Raw genomic sequence first — 18,274 nt, forward strand, 5'->3', positions numbered from 1 at the left:
TCCCCCCCCCCCCCGGGACTACTAGGGTGCAGTGGTGCACACCAGTAATTCCAGTGACTAGGGAGGCTGAGGCAGGAGGATTGCAGGTTTGAGGCCCCTCCCATCTCAAGATCCCCAGGTCATACCTGGGCGTGGAGGACCTCAGGGTCCCCTTTGGGGAAGAAACGCTTAATCCGATCGTGGGCTTCACCTCTCCTGACTCCCCCACTCCCTGGAGCCAGGGTGTCTTCCAGGGTCTCTGCCAGGCAGTCAGCAGCACCCCCAGAGCCAGCCACCAAGAGGCAGGGGAGCTGAGCCTCGGTGGCATCCTCAATCCGCTAGAGGACACCGGGACAGCGGGTCAGGGAAGGCAGGATGTTCACCGGACCTGGGTCCAGATGTCCAGTCCCTCCTTCCCTAAGACTCAGGCCCCAAGAGCCGTGGCCCCTAACTCCCCTCCGCCTTAGCCAGTGCACTGTACCTTCAGCATCTTCTCATCACCATCGATGAGGAGGAGGAGCACAGGGATGTCGATTCCAGTCCCTGGGAGAGGAGAGCCAGGCTTGGTGACTTCCCATCTACCTTTGCTGAGGAGGGGGGAGAACCACATTTCCCAGGATCCCCTGAGGCAAACATCAGCCTCTTCCCAGCCTTGTGTCTGGGGCTCATGGGAATCGACACTTCTCTTCGCACTTTGGGGAGAGGCCAGATTTTGAAGACAGTAATGCTTAAATTCCCAGGGAAGGAGAGGCTTGGGAACTGGACTCCTGGGCCCCTGAATGACCCAGATATCTCTTGTATGAGTCAATCTTATAGTTGATTAACCACTCAGAAACCAGATGAGGTGAGAGTTCAAGTAGAAAATGAAGGAAACACAAATACAGAGGACTACTGAAACACAATAAAGATACTAATCAAAGTCCAATAGCAATTTCGTGCAATGGTTTTATACTGACTCTCTTCTCATTAAATAATAAACTAGTCTGTATTACCATCACTCATACTCCCTCATCCTGGAGTTCTGAACTGATATAATGATGTAATAAAATGAAATAACTAGCTGGGAGTGGTAATATTGCCCATAATCCCAGCAATTAGGGAGGCCGAGGCAGGAGGATCGAAAGTAGGAGGCCAGCCTCAGCAATTTAGCAAGGCCTTAAGCAACTCAGTGAGAACTTGTCACTGAGTTGACAAATTAAAAATGACTGAGCATGTAAAGCATCCCTGGGTTCAATCCCCAGTGCCAAAAAGAAAAAAAAATAAGAAGAAAGAAAAGAAAGTGAAATGACTGAAATCAAAACTGGTATTTTTTTCTTAAAGCTGGAAGAGACAGAGTTTATCTATTTGAAGAAAATATGGTTTATGTCCTTAAAAACTTGGAAGACTCTACCAAAAAATAAAAATTAAAAAATATTGGGTTTGGGGTTGTGGCTCAGTGGTACCAGCACTTGCCTAGTATGTGTGAGGCACTGGATTTGATTCTCAGCGCCACATATAAATAAAAAAAATAAAGGTACATCAACAGCTAAAAAAAATATATTAATAAGAATCTGGTAAGATTGATACAAAAGATTCACACAAAAAAACTTCTTCAATTTATTTATAATCTATATTTTGTTCTGATAAAAACTATAATATATCTGGGAATTATTTCATCCAAAGAAGTACAGAATTGTTATGAGGAAATTTATAAATCTTATTTAAGGACAAAACCTGAATAAATGAAAAAAAACTAACATCAATTTAACCTGTTATAAATTAACACATAAATTCATTGAGGTTTGGGGAAAGTAGGGGGTGGCTTAGGGGAAGTGTGGAGGTGTTTACCCTTTTATAAACAGAACAGGATTTGAAGGGTACTAGAGATTGAACCCAGGGATATTTTACCACTGAGCTACACGCCAACCCTTTTTGTTTTTAATTTTGAGGCAAGGTCTCGCTGTATAGCTTAGAGTCTCACTATATTGCTGAGGCTGGCCTCAAACCTGCAATCCTCCTGCCTCAGCCTCCCTAGTCACTGGAATTACTGGTGTGCACCACTGCACCCAGCATAAATGTTTGAGAAAGGACAGTCAGGAGGAACTTTCCTAACATCTACAGCATTAAAACATCTTTAAACCGCTCTAATCAAAACACAGTTTAAGCATAAGAAGAGACAGAGGGGTGGGAAGGAAGAGGCTCTCACATAAAAGAAGTCAGTGTGTAACCATGGCTTCCCAGTTCTGCTGGGAAAGGAGGAATTACATATATATAGTTGTCAATGGACCTTTATTTTATCTATTTTCATGCGGTGCTGAGAGTCAAACCCAGGGCCTCAGACTTTCTACGCAAGGGCTCTACCGCTGAGCTACAACTCCAGCCCCCTCATGCACTGTGGATGAGAGTGAAAATTGCTACAAATTTTTAGTCCCCCGGTAATATCTATCTATTAAAATCCACACCCGGCAATCCCACTTGAATCTAAAACACCCCTATGTAAGGTTGTCCATTTAAAGATTTCTCCAGCATTATTCTTAGTGCCTAACACTAGTAAAACCTTAAGTATCTGACAACTGAAAATTTTTTGAAAAAAATAGATGACACATCCTTACTAAGGAATATCATCAATTATTAGAAGAAGCAGCAAGATGGAGAAATTTGGACCTAAAGAATGCTCACGAGGGCTGGGTGCAGTGGTGCTCACATGTAATCCCAGCAGCTCAGAACGCTGAGGCAGGGGGATCACAAGTTCAAAGCCAGCCTCAGCAAAAGCAAGGTACTAAGCAACTCAGTGAGACCCTGTCTCTAATAAAATACAAAATAGGGCTGGGGATGTGGCTCAGTGGCTGAGTGCCCCTGAGTTCAATCCCCAGTCCCGCCCCCCCACCAAAAAAGGATGTTCTTGAAAGCCTGGTGCAGAACATGCCCGTAATCCCAGGGACACAGGAGGCTGAGGCAGAACCCAGGGGAATTTAACCACAAAGCCACATCCCAGCCCTTTTTATCTTTTTATTTTGAGATAGATCTTACTGAGTTGCTTAGGGCCTCACTAACTTGCAAAGGCTGGCTTTGAATTTGTGATCCTCCTGCCTCAGCCTCCTGAGCCACTGGCATTACAGGCATGTGCCATGATGCTCGGCAGGAAGATTGTTAAATGCCAAGCCAGCCTCAGCAATTTAGTGAGACCCTGTCTAAAAATAAGAAAAATAAAAAGTTCTGGGGTGTAGCTTAGGGGTAAAGTGTCCCTGGATTCAATCCCCAGTACTCCCCCCCACACACACACAAACACAAAGAACAAGAAAGAAATACCATACAGATGGAAATATAATGGCATAGAATTTTATAACAGAGAAAGTTACAAAAGGGTCAACTCCAAACTACAGAACACTGATTACCCCCAGTGTAGGGAGAGGGGGACCTGGGAGAGGAAGATAATTAATTATTTCTTTATATGCCTTTTTAAAAATTTTTTTAGTTGTCATTGGACCTTTATTTTATTAATTTATATGTGGTGCTAAAAATCCAATCCAGTGCCTCACACAAGTAGGCAAGCGCTCTGCCACTGAGCCACAACCCCAGCCCTTTATAGGCCTTTTTCTGATTTGTTTCCATGAGCACATTAAAGTTGCCATAATACCTTACATTGAGTAAACAAAGCCAGTACCAAAAGGTTACATAGTATGTTAATTTTTTTCTTTATACACCTTTTTATGGTTTGATTTGTTTCTCCAGGCACATACTAAAGTTGCCTTCAGACCTTATCTTAAGTAAAGACAACCAGTACCAAAAGGTCACATATCACATTACAGGCTGAATACCCCTCATCCAGAAGTCTGAAACCTAAATGTTCCAAAATCTGAAACATTGTGAGTGATTCCATCATGCTCAAAAAGGTTTGAATCATGGATCATTTTGGATTTCAAAATTTTCTGTTTGGCGTTGTTCTACCAGAAAAAAAATCTATGCAAATATTCCAAAATCTGAAAATCTCCAAAGCTGGAAACATTGTGAGTCCCAAGTATTTCCAATAAGGGTTCCTAAACCTGTCCTCCATTTATATGCGCTCCTCACAAAGACAAAACCATAGTGATGGAGAACACAACGTGGTCGCCTGGGTTAGACATACAAACGGAATTCCTTCGTGGTAACAGAACCGGTCTGTGTTCCCTTTGTGGTCAAGGATACATGGCTCCATTCACCTACTAACATTCATAAAATGCCACCCAACAAAATCACTTTTACTACCATATGCTAACTTAAAAAGTAAGGTTAATATTGAGTACAGAGAGATATTTTAAGAATTAAGTTAAGGGGCTGGGATACAGGTCAGTTGGGAGAGTGCTTGCCTCACGTGCATAAGGTCCTGGGTTCAATGCCCAGCACCACACACAAAAAAATCAAGTTAATTGGGGCTGGGATGCAGCTAAGCAGTAGAGCTCTGGCCCAGCATGAGAGAGACCCAGGTCCTACCCCAGCACCAATGCACACCCAAACAAGTTTACCAAGGTCTTGCTGTTTCATTCATTTTGTTGATTTTTCTCCACTATACATGGGTTGCTATTTTATTAATTCCTGCCCTTCAGTTTATTATTTCCTAGCTTCCTGGGATTGGAGCTGCTATTCTGGTTCTGGGGGAAAAGAGGTTTATGTTTGTTTTTCTAATTTGGAAGCTTAGATCACTGATTTTCAGCCTTTTCTCTTTTCAACATATGCATTTAAAGCTATGAATTTCACTCTAAATGCTGCTTTTCCTGCATCCCATCAACATGGGTATGTCATGAGCTCATCATCACTCAGTTTAAAAAAAAAAAAATACTCCCTTGGGCCTGGAAGTGTGGCTCAGTGGTAAAGCACTTGCCCAACAGGCACAAGGGCCTGGGGTGGGTCCCCGTGACTGTCTGCTATGAGTATGGGGCTGGTGATGACCCTTGAGGGAGACAAGAGAAAAAAATGGGGGCTGATAAAAGTCTGCTTTTCTCTTCCCTTCCTTCCTCTCCCATCCTACACTGGGGATTGAACCCAGAGGCCTCTACCACAGCCTCCACACCCCCAACCCTTTGTATTTTTTTTATTTTGAGCAAGGTTCCACTAAATTGCTGAGGCTGGCCCCAAACTTTCCATCCTCCTGCCTCAGCCTCCTGAGTTATTGAGATTAAAGATAAGTGCCACCACACCCAGCAAGATTTTTTTGATGTTTATTTTTTACTTGTAGTTGGACACAGTACCTTTATTTTATTTATTTATTTTTATGTGGGGCTGAGGATGGAACCCAGGGCCTCGCACGTGCTAGGCAAGCGCTCTGCTGCTGAACCACAGCCCCAGCCCGCCCCAGATTTTGATCACCGGGATCCTGAGCATTGGCCATGGGGTCACAGGTCCAAAAAGTCACTCACCTCCCACCCCGGTCTTCTGCTGCGACACGTAGGTCTCAAACCGCAGGCGGAAGCGGTCCTCCCCGCCCAGGCGACCGTGGGTACCATCGTCCACCAGGAAGAAGGCCGAGTAATTGTAGTCCAGGGGAAACTCGATCCCATCTTCAGGGTCACCGTGCCACCGGTACTTTGCAGGGAACGAGCCCTGGGGGACAAATAGCCAGACCAGTGAGCCTTTCTGGGGGGACAGCACCACCCCGTGCCCTCGTGACCCAGGGCCACGGCTCTTCAGCATCAGGGTCCAAGCCCCAAGCCCTCCACCTTTTTTAGGACCCAGGGCTGTACCTTGGGGTTGGTGAGGGTGTCTCTATTTCGAACCACACCCCAGGGGGCCACTCCCATGGCCACCACGTTGGTGCCTCCCGTGCTGGCCGTCTGGTGGTCCCGCACAGCCACACCAACATGCCGGCCAATGCCTGTGTGCAGCCCCCCAGTGACAATCCAGGCCCCTACACACAGGGAAAGACATGTAGAGACAGGGAGGAAAACAGCATGTGACAGGGTCACATAAAAATTGGAGGTGGGCAGAATCCAGAGAGGCCCGGAGAAGGCAGTGGGCCCATGCCCTGGAGACACGGCCCGCCCACCCTTGGTCACCTGTGCTCTGGGCAGCCCGGACCAGGCCACGTCGCAGCAGATCCTGCAGCCAGGTCTGGAGGACAGGGCCACTGGAACCCCCCAGCACTGACACCACCAGGTTCGGAGCTTGAAAGCCCCACGCCCGCGTGACCAGGCTATAGACTGTCGCCGGATCCGTACGGTCAGAGAGCCGGAGGAACTGTGGACACACAGGAGGAAGGGACATGGGGAAGGTGACAGAGACAGAGGAGGACAGACACCCAGAAAGACAAGGATGGAGACCCAAAGAGGGAGGGACCAAGACCCAGAGACACAGGACAGAGACCCAGAGACAGAGGACAGAGACCCAGAGACAGAGGACAGAAACTCAGAGACAAAGGAGGACAGAGACCCAAAGAGAGAGGAACCGACACCCAGAGACAGAGGACAGAGTCTCAGCACCAGGGGACAGAGGTGGAGAAAGGGCCAGGGACGGGCCAGTGGAGACGGGCCAGTGGAGACGCAGCCTTCAGCTTGGGCAGCCCAGACCTGGCCGGGGGGGGGCCCCCCAGGCAGGCTCAGCCCCCGCCCCGCCCAGGCATGCAGGCCTCACGTTGCTAGTCCTGCGACCGGCGCCCTGGAAGTCCAGGTCCCCATAGGCGTCAGTGGGCTTCTCTGTGGTGTGCACGTCACTGTCCCACACAGTCACCACGGCTGCACCAAATGCATCCTCCACAGCCACTGAGGGGTGGGCACTCCGAGGACGCCCACACTGGCATAAGGTCCCTCTGGGGATGTGAAGGTGGAGCGTGAACCCAAGGAATCCCCCGGACCCCAGCACCCTGCAGACGTGTCCAGATTTCTGCAGGGGGGGTGGGGCTGTCCGTATTGACCTGTGTCCCCAGAGGCGGTCAGAATCCACACTGACCCTGGCACTGTCTCCAACCGCCTGAGTGAGAGACTAAGGCAGGGACAGTCATCTCTCCCCACCAGAAGGAAGCCACAAGTAAACCCAAGTAGGGAGGTTGACAGGGCCCTACTCTCACTGTGACCCGGAGGGCCAGAAGGGAAAAGCAAAGGCATCCATCAGTGGGAATACCAGCCACCAGTCCAAACGGATGACATTCACCATGAAAAGGAAAATTTGAAAAAGAAGAAGAAATTTTTTTTTTAAATAGAAAAATCCAGAGAGTAATTCAGAAACAAGCTCATGTGCTCGAGGCTGAGGCAGCTGTGTGACTTTGGGCAGGTGGCTTCACTTCTCTGAGCCTAAATTTCCTCCTCAAATGAAAAGACAATAATAGCACAGCCTACTCCATAGAACTATAAGGAGCCAAAGAAATAACGCAATGTTTCCTGAAATGAGAATTGCATACCGGTCCCAGTTGGAGACGAGGCTGCGTGAACTTCACACACAGCTTTAAATAACCTTGAATAACACAGTGAGAAAGTCATTCCTTTTTCTGACTACAGTCAAGGAGAGGGGCTCAGCTGGGGGCCTGAATATCTTTCATGCCTAACCCTTTGGTACTCCTTGTTTTTAATGAGGAAAGCAGGCCTTGGGCCCAGAACGTGGGGCTGGCAATAGCACCCAGCCAGAGGTAAATGCCTTTATTTGCTGTTCATTGTATCTGGCCTCTGTAGCTTCTTTCTCTCTCTGTGTGACAAATGGAACTAGATTTCCATGTATGGTCACCATATATAAAATTTTTTTCTCCCTAAATAAATTACAATCCTCCTTTGCTGCTGTGATTGGCATCCGAGTTTCAAAGAGCGAGGAGCCGAGAGTTGGGGAACAGGGGATTCAGGCAAAAATGTTTCTAAATCTCCTTGATTCAGAAGGAATTCAGAGAGCCGGGGAACCTGCATTTGCCTGAGTCCAGTGAGCCAATGTGAGGACCAAGTTTACAAAAATGCTAATTCAGGTGGCATGTGGATTTGGCAGAAGCAGTGGAGACACTAAAAAGAAGGGCCAAGGTGCAGCCAATATGGGAAGCAGTATGGAGATTCCTTGGAAATCTGGGAATGGAACCACGATTTGACCCAGCTATCCCTCTCCTCGGTCTATACCCAAAGGACTAAAAAACAGCATACTACAGGGACACAGCCCCATCAATGTTTATAGCAGCTCAATTCACAATAGCTAAACTGCGGAGCCAACCTAGATGCCCCTCAGTGGATGAATGGATAAAAAAAAAATGTGGCATATATACACAATGGAATATTACTCAGCATTAAAAGAGAATAAAATCATGGCATTTGCAGTAAATGGATGGAGCTGGAGAAGATAATGCTAAGTGAAGTTAGCCAATCCCCAAAAACACAAATGCTAAATGTTTTCTCTGACATAAGGAGGCTGACTCTTAGTGGGGTAGGGAGGGAGAGCATGGGAGGAACAGATGAATTCTAGATAGGGCAGGGGGTGGGAGGGAAAGGGAGGGGCAGGGGATTAGCAAGGGCAGCGGAATGTGACGGACATCATTATCCAAAGTACATGTGTGAAGACTCAAATTGGGTATCAACCTACTTTATATATAAACAGATATGAAAAATTGTGGTACATATGTGTAATAAGAATTGTAATGCAAAAAAAGTACATGTATAAAGGCATGGATTGGTGTGAACATACTCTATGTTCAAAGATAGGAAAAATCGTGCTCTATATGTATAATAAGAACTGTAATGCATTCCACTGTCATGTATTTAAAAAAAAATAAAATCAATAAACTAAAAAAACAAAAACAAAAACAAAAAAAAAAAAAAAGAAGAAGAAGAAGAAGGGCCAAGGAAAAGAGATCCATGCACAGGACACAGGAACACAAAACCCCAAGCCCGCTGCTGCCATGGAGAACTTATGTCTCCACTCCTCTGAGTCTAACCCCAGCAACCTTTCAGGCCTCAGTTATCTGAACCTCCTCCTTGGAACCCCTTGTTGCTCTCCAGCTGCTTCCCATGAGCAAGGAATGTTCCAGAGCCCACACTGTCTAATGCAGTAGCCCTATCCACATGGGGTTCTTTCCATTCATGAACTCCTTATAGTCTAATAAACTAAAATTAGATCAAAGCAAAACTTCAGTGCCCCAGTTGCACCAGCCAAATTTCAAGTGTTCCCATGCGGCCAGTGGCTGCCATATTGGATGTGGACAGAGAACATTTCTACAGGAAATTAGAAGCTGCTCTTGCCAAAGGCACTAACTCTTCACTGGAGCCTGCAGATGTCCAATGGGTAACTAAAAGCAGGATGAAGCTTGGCTTTTTGTATCTGTCTCTTGATTACGTAAACTTTGGGTTGGATTCCGGCTTAGCTCTGCATGTAGACACGTTAATCACTTAAGGATTGTCTGGCAATACAAGGTCTATTAGTCCTAAATGTACCTAACCTGTCTCATTTCCCTTCAAGACAGACAACACCAAGATAAGAGTAACTAGGTATTCTGAAGATTTGCAGGGACATTCAACTGCCAGCTTTCACAAGGTCCTATTCCAGACCTGGAGGAGCACCTAGAAGTCCCCAGTCATTGCCCTAACCCTACAATCACCTTGGATTCCAGGACAGCAGAAACTCCCACACAGATCGTCCCATGATGAGATCACCCCTGTAAGTGGGAGCAATTACCCCCTGACAGGTACTGAGATGGCCCCTCTTAAGCAGGAGCAATAATTTCCTGGGAACTGATTGCCCCTTAATCTCCAGCTGGAGTCACCTTGCAGAACCAGCTCTGAGATAATGATCAACCAGACAATAGTTTGACCAGGACTGTTTAATTAGGCTCCCCCTCCACCCTAGTTCTTCCTCTGTTTAAACCTAAAGCTCACATCAGTGTCTCCAAAACATGACTGAGTCTCTTGGTCTCACCTGCCTCCCCCATATGGCCCGCCATATTGACTAAAGTTCCTTTCCAGCTTTTCACCATTACTTTTTCTGTTTGATTTTTGGTGCAAGTGGCTAGACCCGGTTTGTTGGGAACCCAGAGTCAGGCTGGTGTCCTAGACCAAAATTCATATTTCTGCTACCTCAGAAAGCTCTGGTGGACAGTGCTAGTAGATATCCCCTCTGCCAGCCTCGCCTCTACCTGAGTGTGGCTGCTGACACAATGGCCCCTATTCAGGTCTCATCTGACTGCAGTGTCAGGTGGCTCTGGCCACAGTTGAAAGACTCTGGTTCTGAAAAACCTTTACTTTGGCAGAGTCCCTGACTCCCATCCTTTCTGTCCCCTGCTGCTCTGTCCCAGCCTCATCTGTGGCCTCTCTTTATCCCCCTGAGTGCAAGCGTTTCCCCAGAGCAAAGGCCACGCTGGTCTCAAATTTGATGCTCACAGGAGCCAGGCAAGTAAGTCAATAGAAAGAAGCTTTGTTAGAAATGAATGTGCTAGAGGCAGTGGGAATTTGAAGCAGCATGTTTGTCTTGGACATTCAGAGACAGAGTGTTGGGTTTTGGTTGTTTTTTTTGTTGTTGTATTATTTTTGGGGTTTTGTTTTTTATTTGCTTGCTGGGGATGGAACCCAGGGCCTCGTTCAAGCTAAGCACACACTCTACCACTGAGCTGTGTACTCCCAACCCAGACACAGGTTTTTAAACTCCCATGCAAAAGAAAAACCAATGGCCATGGAACCACTAATTGGCAACCCCCACCCTGACTTTATTTATTTATTTACTTTACATACTGGGGATCAAACTCAGGGCCTCATGCATTCTAGGCAAGCACCCTACCACTGAGTATGCCCCCCTTTATATATATATATATATATATATATATATATATATATATATATATATATATATATNATATATATATATAGAGAGAGAGAGAGAGAGAGAGAGAGAGAGGGAGATATTGATAGATCTTTATTTTATTTATTTATAAGCGGTTCTGAGAATCAAACCCAGTGCCTCACACATGCCAGGCAAGTGCGCTACCACTGAGCCTCAGCCTCAGCCCCCCAGCCCCTTTTTACATTTTTTTAAAACCATGTGACATGTCACCTATTTCCATGGTGTCAATTACCATCAAGAGCTAGGACTTCTCAGATCCTTCTGTGAGTCCAAACCTTCTCCTGAGTCCCAGCCCTGGGTCTCTGCATTCCCCTCGCCCACAGAGGCCACACTGCCCAAACCTCTCATCCTCCTGGGTTCCCCATCTTGAGGATGACCCCCTGTGTCCAAATCACTAGACTGCTTGGTTTAGCAGCCATCCTCCCCAAATCCATTGGTCCCCAGGCTCCACCTCCTGCCCCACCCGCTCCTCTCTGTGCCCTGCAGGGCAACCTGGTTCCGGCCTTTCCTCTCTCCCTCTCTCAGACTCTTGACGCAGCCTCCTCCTACTTATCCTCACATAGTCATCACACAAGAGTGGACCCCACCCCTCTACTTGATGTAGGGCACAGAGGACAAGGTCCCAGCCAGTCAGGGTGCCCTCTAAGGCCCAGTGAGTTCTAGCACCACCCTCCTCTGCAGCCTCCTCTCTGATGAGGACACTCCTTGCACTCTGACCTTGGCTCCATTTCAAGCCACACTACACCATCACTGGGGGGACTTTTCCCATGCTGTTCCTCTCTCAGAATGCCTTTCCACATGCCTCTCTCAAGCCCACCTTTGCCTGTCCAACACCAGCTCTCCTTCAGATGCACTTCACGGCCCTCCTCCTCCAGAAATCATTAGTGATACGCTGTCCCCTCCCTAGTCCTAGCCAGACACCTCCTCTAGGCTCCCACAAGTCCAGTGGCCCATCCTGGGCAGCTGTCATCCCCTGGCCTTATAAGAATCACCCTCTATGTCTTCCACCTGCTGTCAGATTCAAGGTTCCTAAATTTTCTCGAGACCTCCCTCCAGTAAAACGTTTCGAGCGCTCACACTCATGAGCATGTATTCATTTATTTATAGTTTGCAAGCTGTACCACACCGAGATAATCAGTTCATAACAAGTAATTTGGGAACGTGTAAGTTTCCCATGCCCCAGGACTGTCCCGAGGACAACTAGAAAGTATGGACCCACTTGAAGGACCATCACTGGAGACCAGGAGCTCCTCCAGGGCAGCAAGCACCCTGTCTAGCTCAGGCAGTGTCCCCAACACCCAGCACAGCACCCACACACTGTGGCAATTGCTACTTTCAGGAGGGAATTATAGATATTTTCCAATGCTTATTAGGTGTTGGGCACTGTTCCAGAAATCTCACAGCATTAACTTGCTTAATTCTCACAATTATCCCAAGAGGGAGGGTAGTTTTTATGCCCAGATGACAAGCAAGGCCCAGAGAGGTGAAATGACTTGCCCAAAGTCACAGAGGATGAGTCTCAAGTGAAATTTGAAGCCGGCAGGCCCGGGGGATTTGCTGAAAGCACCTCTAATCTTGGGAACGCCAAGTGAGGGTTTACTGGATGGATCAAGGAATGAATGAACGAATGACTGAAAGAGACATAGTCAAGAGACGAAGTGACAGAGAGACAGACACAGAAGAAACACAGGGAAAGAAAGAAACAGGACGGAGCCCTGGAGCGTTTACACGGACCCTGAGGGGGAACTGAGACTTGAGGTGTCTACACAGCCTCCCAAACCTCCCCGGAGAGCGCCAGCTGCGAATGCCCTTGGGGGTCCGCTGTGCCTCCAAGACCCGCGGCGGAGGGGCGGGGCCTGTCTGCGGTGGGCGGGGTCAGCGGGCCCCGAGGCTCCCGGGCGGTCCCCGGCGGTCCCCGCGGGCTGCTCACCCGGAATCTGAGAGGTCAACTATGAACGTCGTGCAGATCTTCTTCCTGAAGATCTTAGGGATCCAGCTCTGGAGACCGGAACAGGGAGGGGACGGGAACCCAGTTCAGTCCCGAGGCACGGAGGCACCTCCAGGCGCCCCACCGCCCACACCCGAGCCCGGGACCCCAGGGCGGCCTCCCCCAGACTCGCGGGTCTGCACCCACAGCCCTCCTGCCCGTCCCCGGAATCCTGGACCCCCGGCCCTCCCTCAGACCCAGGAGCCGGGTCTCCAGCGCCTGTCTCTGGGCACCAGGAGCCCGAGCCCCCGCTCCGCGCTCCCGGCCCGGCCGGCGCTGTACCTGCTCCTTCTCCGGGCCCACCATGCTGCCGCGGCCACGCAACGTCCGAGCCCTTCGGGCTCCCTACAGTCCCTCCACGCCCTTCCAGGCCCGCCCTGCACAAACCGGATCCGCCACTTCCCTGCCCAGCCTGGGGCGGGAGTCCCCGAGACACGTCAGCGGGAGGCGGGGAAAGGGCGGCCGAGGCTGCGATGCAGAGACAAAGGGGGGGACAGCCACCCAGGGGTGCAGAGGTCCGCGATAGAGGGCGTGGGGTGAGAGACAGGGAGTGGACCTGAGCATCAGGACCACAGGTGCATAGGAAGGAGAGGGCTCAGAAAGAGGGATGCAGGAGATGAGGAGGGGACACTTTGACCAGAGCCACAAGGGAAGTAGAGACCCAGAGAGAGGTGGATGGAGACCCAAAGAGAGGGACTCAGACCCAAAGAGAAGGAGGTGGGAGGTTAGAGACCCAGAAAAAGGACACAGAGATGGAGAGAAAGATAAGGAGAGGGGACATATTGAGGGTGGCATGAGACACAAAGACTTGGATGGTTGGCAGAGAATCATAAAGGAGTGGGAATAAAGAACTGGGGTAGTGTGCTCTTGACCCAGAAAGAGAGGGAAACAAAGACTTGGGTGGGGGACAGAAGTCCAGAGTGAGGGGGGACAGAAGGGGAATACCTATGGAGAGGGAGCATGTGACAGAAATGAAGGATGGAACCCAAAAAGAGAGATGGAGACCAAAGAGTGAGGGTAATCATGGAGGTAAGGAGTGGGTACTGTGGACACACAGATCCAGGCAGGGCTACATATCTCCTGCCAGCTCTTGCTGATGGGGACAGCTGGGGCCTTTGTAACCTGACCCCCGCACCCTCCTCTCAGCTGTATTTATAGCCCTGGCCTGGTGATGTCCCCTACCCTCAGATCTGAGTTCCAGGGACAGGAGGTCACGGGTATGTGTCTTTGGGACAGGCCCCTTCAAAAAATCATTCTAGGGCCTGGCTAGTGGCATCCACCTTCTTACCAAGCATTCCCCTCTGGCTGGAAATTCGCCATAATTACACCCTAACCCTTCCATTGAGAGGTCTCTCCCTCTGACATGTTGCTCCTGCCCTCCCCCAATGGCTCTAGGCTTCCCCAGCTTGGCCCACTGAAAGTCTAGCCTTTATCTTCTCAGCTGCCAACATGAGTTTGTTTGCACTATAAGGTCAAGTCCCTCAGTCTCCTCTCCCACTCAAGGGAGAGACCCCTCCAGTGCCCCTCCCCAGCAGGTTGGAGGAACAGAAGAGGAGGGGCAGGCAGGAGTGACCCAGAATAACTCAGGCTGAGAGTAAATTTAGCCACAGAGAGGGGAGGGGAGAGACCCTATTGGCTGGGCAGTGGGGAGGGAGGACCCAAGAGGGGGGTCTGGGACTCCAGAGACAGCCTCAGAGGGGTGTCCAGGGCAGAGAAAGGCAACGGGCAGAGATCAAGAGAGAAAAAGTGAAGGAGAGACACAGAGAAAGAGTCAGACCCAGAAGGGGACAGGACCCCAACCTTGATCACACAGCCTCAGAGGCAGCTGGAGCCAGCCCTGGGAGAAAGCCTGCTGCCTAAACGTCCCCATGGGCCACCCTGGGCCATGGCTGCACACTTCTCTCCTCTGCGCCACAGTGGTCAGCCTGCTCCTCCCTCCTGCCATGACCCAGCAGCTGAGAGGGGCTGGGCTGGGCCCCAGCAACTGGAACAACAATGCAAACGTCGCAGGGCCCTCAGAGGACACATCGGCCGAGGTTAGCCACCAGATCTACAGCCACGGAGGCCACCGAGATGAGAGTGAGGATGTTTCCACAGAAAATGGACGTCATTTCCACAGTCATAGTGACCAGAGAGGGGAGGATAAAGATATCTCCAGGGATTATGGCCACCAGCACGGAGCCCACAGGTACCAAGGCCAAGAGCTTGCAGATGGGCATGTCTCAGAGGAGGTCTTCACAGAGCATGCTGAGCAAGCCCACGGGCACAGAGGCCATGACGAGGAAGACGAAGGGGACTCAGCCGAGCATGAGAACCACTTCCCCAGCCACAGGAGCCACAGCGATGAAGATGAGGATGAGGATGACATTGTATCCAGTGAGCATCACCATCACAGCCCCAGGCATGTGCACCGGGGTCCTCGAGAGGGAGACGACGATGAAGGAGAAGAGGAAGAAGAGGAGGAAGGGGAGGAGGAAGTCTCCTCTGAGTATAGGTACCAGGGCCACAGGCACCGAGGCCATGGCAGTGAGGAGGAGGAGGACATCTCAGATGAATACCACCATCATGTCCCTGACCATGGGCACCAAGGCCACAAAGAAGAAGAAGAAGATGAAGATGATGAAGATGATGTCTCTGCTGAGTATGGACACCAGACCCACAGGCACCGAGGCCACGGGAATGAAGAGGAGGAGGACATTTCAGATGAACACCACCCTCATGTCCCCAGCCATGGACATGGAGATCACGAAGAAGATGATGATGTTTCTATTGAGTATGGACACCAGACCCACAGGCACCGAAGCCACGGGAATGAAGAAGAGGACGTCTCAGATGGACACCACCATCATGTCACTGACCATGGCTACCAAGGCCACAGAGACAAGGAAGATGAAGATGAGGATGTGTCCACTGAGCATTGGCACCAGTTTCCTAGACATGGCCACCATGGCCTTGGGGACAAGAATGAGGAAGAGGAAGAGGAGGAGGAGTTCATAGACAAGCTCAGCCAACATGTTGCAAGGCACCAACCCCAAGGCCACAAGAGCGATGAGGAGGAGAACTTCCCAGAGGAGTATAAAACAGACGTCCCTGTCCATCACCACCCTGGCATCTCAAAGGAGGAAGATGAGGACATCTCTGCCGAGCTTGGCCACCAGGCCCCCAGCCACAGGGAACAAGACCACCAAGATGAAGGGACTGATCATGGTCACAGAGGATCCATTCAAGAGGAGATTAGTCATCACTCCCTAGAGCACATGCAGGTTGGGAGGGAGAGTGACTCGGGAGAGGAAGAGGATGACCGCTCCCCTGAGGGAGATGATGAAGGCTCTGAGCAGGGAGTGGAAGAAGCCCAACACCACCACCTGGCCCAGGAAGACCAGCAGGATGAAGAGGAAGGTCATGGCCTCAGCCTGAGCCAGGAGGAAGAAGAGGAGGAAGATGAGGAGGAGCAAGAAGACAGGAGGGAAGAGAGGGCTGAATTTCTGGTCCCACCGAGCCAAGATCACAGAAAAGAGGAGGAGGAGGAGGAAGGCTTAGAGGAAGATGAGCTCCCCTTCACCATCATCCCTAACCCCCTGGCCAGTAGGGAGGTGGCTGGGGATGGCTCTAGTGAGGAGGAGAGTGGTGAAGACACAGGTGAGTGGCCCCTGGTGGGGGTGGGGAGGAGTGAATAAGGCTGAGTCACCCTGCCTTTCTGTTCCCACAGGTCTGCAGGACACCCAGGAATATGGGAATTATCAACCAGGGTCCCTGTGTGGCTACTGCACCTTCTGTAATGTATGTCCTCCACCCAGATCTACACACCAACCTGTCCCACGGAATTTGTCCCAGGGATCCTGGGGTGCCAAGAGAGCGCTTTGAGCAAGGGCAGGTCCAGGTGAAAAAAGATTTTTCTAGGACAGACTGGAGGCCAGGAGGCTGGGGGAGGAAGTGGAGGCAATGATTCAGAAAGGAGAAGGTGAGGCATGAACTGCACCTAGGGGTGTAGGACAGAGACCAGGGTCCATGGCCAAGAGTCATCTCAGGAGAGACAAGAGGGAGTTCTGACAGCCCATGGGGAGAGCGGGTAGGGAGAGATGATGAAGAAAGCACTCACAGGACCAGCCCACAGTGACCAGGTCATGTGGGGCCTCCCTGAGACAGGGAACCAGGGGCAGGATGGGAGCAACCTAGGGGAAGGTACTGAGCTCAGTGTTGGCGGTCATGAGGGTGAGGTGAGGAGTCTGTGAAATGTCCAACAGGCAGGAGTGGATGACGGTTGTCTCCTAAGTGGGGTTAGGGTTTCCATCTAACCAGGCTCCTCTGGTCCTCAGCGATGCACTGAATGTGAGAACTGTCACTGTGACAGTGAGGAGAACATGGGAGAACACTGCGACCAGTGCCAGGTGAGACCTCTCCCCACACTCGAAGCTCCACCAGGCCTCAAATAGCATCTGAGAACACCCAGGACTAAATCCTGGCCTCTGACTCCAGACCGACTCAACCCCTAACACCTGGTGCATCCATGACACCACACTCTATACCTCCCTATAACTCTGCAACCTCAACCTTCACTTAGCCTCAGGCCCCTGTCCACGCCCCTTTCCTGACGGCATTCTCTCCCTGTCTCCGCCTCTCCCCCAGCACTGCCAGTTCTGCTATCTCTGCCCTCTAGTCTGCGAAACTCTGTGCACTCCAGGTGAGCACCGTCGGGGCGGGGAAAACCTTGTGGAAGAGACCTGGCCCACCTGGTGGAGGCGGAGCCAAACCTGAGGGACCAGCCTGGAAGGCTCATGGGGCGGAGCTAGGTGTGGAGGCGTGTCCAAGGCTCAGATCATGTGGGTGGAGCAGGTCTGACACCAAGAAAGAGTAAAGGTTGAGGGGCCGGCCTAGAAGCGAGTGGGCGAAGTCAAAGCTAGTAGACGCCAAAGGGGAGGGGCTAGTGGAGAATCAGCTGGTCCGGAGCAAGAAGGGGCGTGGCCTTCCAAGGAGTCCCTGTAGGAGTTCAATTTGAGGCAGAAATTAGGGAAAAGGGGTAGGGGAAAACTAGCCCTAGTCCCGCACTTACACTGAGTGTCCCCCTAATATCACTCGTGGAGTACCCTTCTAGACTCATCTCTCTGCTTCCCACAGGAAGCTACGTCGACTACTTCTCCTCCTCCCTGTATCAGTAAGTGTGTGTGTGAAGGGTGGGGGGCACTTTAAGGGCCCGGTCTGGAGAAGCATTGTCCACTCTAAGTTCCTGGATGACCCTGGGGCTCCATTTCCTTGTCGGTGAAGTGGGCAGGGTAATGATCTCTAAGCGTCCTGGCGTGAGCTCTGGACACTGGCTATCTAACCTCTGCGTCCTCCTCTCCAGAGCCCTGGCAGACATGCTGGAAACTCCGGAACGCTGACCTGGTCGCGCGGCTGCATCGCATATGGACCTCCCCCTGCCCTCCACCCCCTAACCACGAGCCATATTTATTTCTCTGAATAAACGTGCTCCCCGAAACCTCATTTTCAGACGTGGGGTCGATTCTCAGAGCTTCAGGGAACGTGGGTGGGGGGGTAAGCCTGTGCGAGAAAGGGGTTGGACTTCTG

General features: G+C 50.5%; 2 protein-coding genes across 8 annotated transcripts in view; one reads left to right on the plus strand and one right to left on the minus strand.

The window, feature by feature from the left end:
- Trpm4 (transient receptor potential cation channel subfamily M member 4) overlaps positions 1–13,149 on the minus strand; it is a 34,027-nt gene extending 20,878 nt beyond the window's left edge. For 4 of the 7 annotated variants that reach the window (XR_007342988.1, XR_007342989.1, XR_007342990.1 and 1 more), the window contains exons 1-8: positions 12,992–13,149; positions 12,653–12,720; positions 6,562–6,736; positions 5,988–6,168; positions 5,676–5,839; positions 5,352–5,535; positions 461–522; positions 126–317 (exon numbers count right to left, since the gene is read on the minus strand). Coding sequence is in view for 4 of the 7 variants with exons in the window: in XM_015496568.2 (XP_015352054.1) it covers positions 126–317; positions 461–522; positions 5,352–5,535; positions 5,676–5,839; positions 5,988–6,168; positions 6,562–6,736; positions 12,653–12,720; positions 12,992–13,015 (1,050 nt within the window). In the remaining 3 variants the exon portion in view is untranslated. Of the gene's footprint in view, positions 1–125; positions 318–460; positions 567–5,351; positions 5,536–5,675; positions 5,840–5,987; positions 6,169–6,561; positions 6,737–12,652; positions 12,721–12,991 lie in introns of those variants that run through there. The other 3 variants (XM_048790559.1, XM_048790560.1, XM_048790561.1) reach the window with 3 other exon arrangements.
- A 1,229-nt stretch (positions 13,150–14,378) lies between these two features.
- Hrc (histidine rich calcium binding protein) lies at positions 14,379–18,190 on the plus strand. The gene is made up of 6 exons (XM_015496569.2): positions 14,379–16,348; positions 16,419–16,489; positions 17,026–17,097; positions 17,336–17,390; positions 17,825–17,861; positions 18,051–18,190. The coding sequence occupies exons 1-6, from the start codon at positions 14,578–14,580 to the stop codon at positions 18,085–18,087; spliced, it is 2,043 nt and encodes a 680-aa protein (XP_015352055.1). The 5' UTR covers positions 14,379–14,577; the 3' UTR covers positions 18,088–18,190.
- Positions 18,191–18,274: the final 84 nt, after the last annotated feature.

The sequence above is a fragment of the Marmota marmota genome, unplaced genomic scaffold (genome assembly GCF_001458135.2).
Source record: "Marmota marmota marmota unplaced genomic scaffold, marMar, whole genome shotgun sequence".
Lineage (NCBI taxonomy): Eukaryota > Metazoa > Chordata > Mammalia > Rodentia > Sciuridae > Marmota > Marmota marmota.

Excerpts from the sequence above, each read along its gene's own strand:
- Hrc (XM_015496569.2), top strand. The coding sequence starts at position 14,578 with ATGGGCCACCCTGGGCCATGGCTGCACACTTCTCTCCTCTGCGCCACA. Across the intron at positions 16,349-16,418 it reads GGAGAGTGGTGAAGACACAG|GTCTGCAGGACACCCAGGAA; the intron begins GTGAGTGGCCCC and ends CTGTTCCCACAG. Across the intron at positions 17,098-17,335 it reads AACACTGCGACCAGTGCCAG|CACTGCCAGTTCTGCTATCT; the intron begins GTGAGACCTCTC and ends CCTCTCCCCCAG.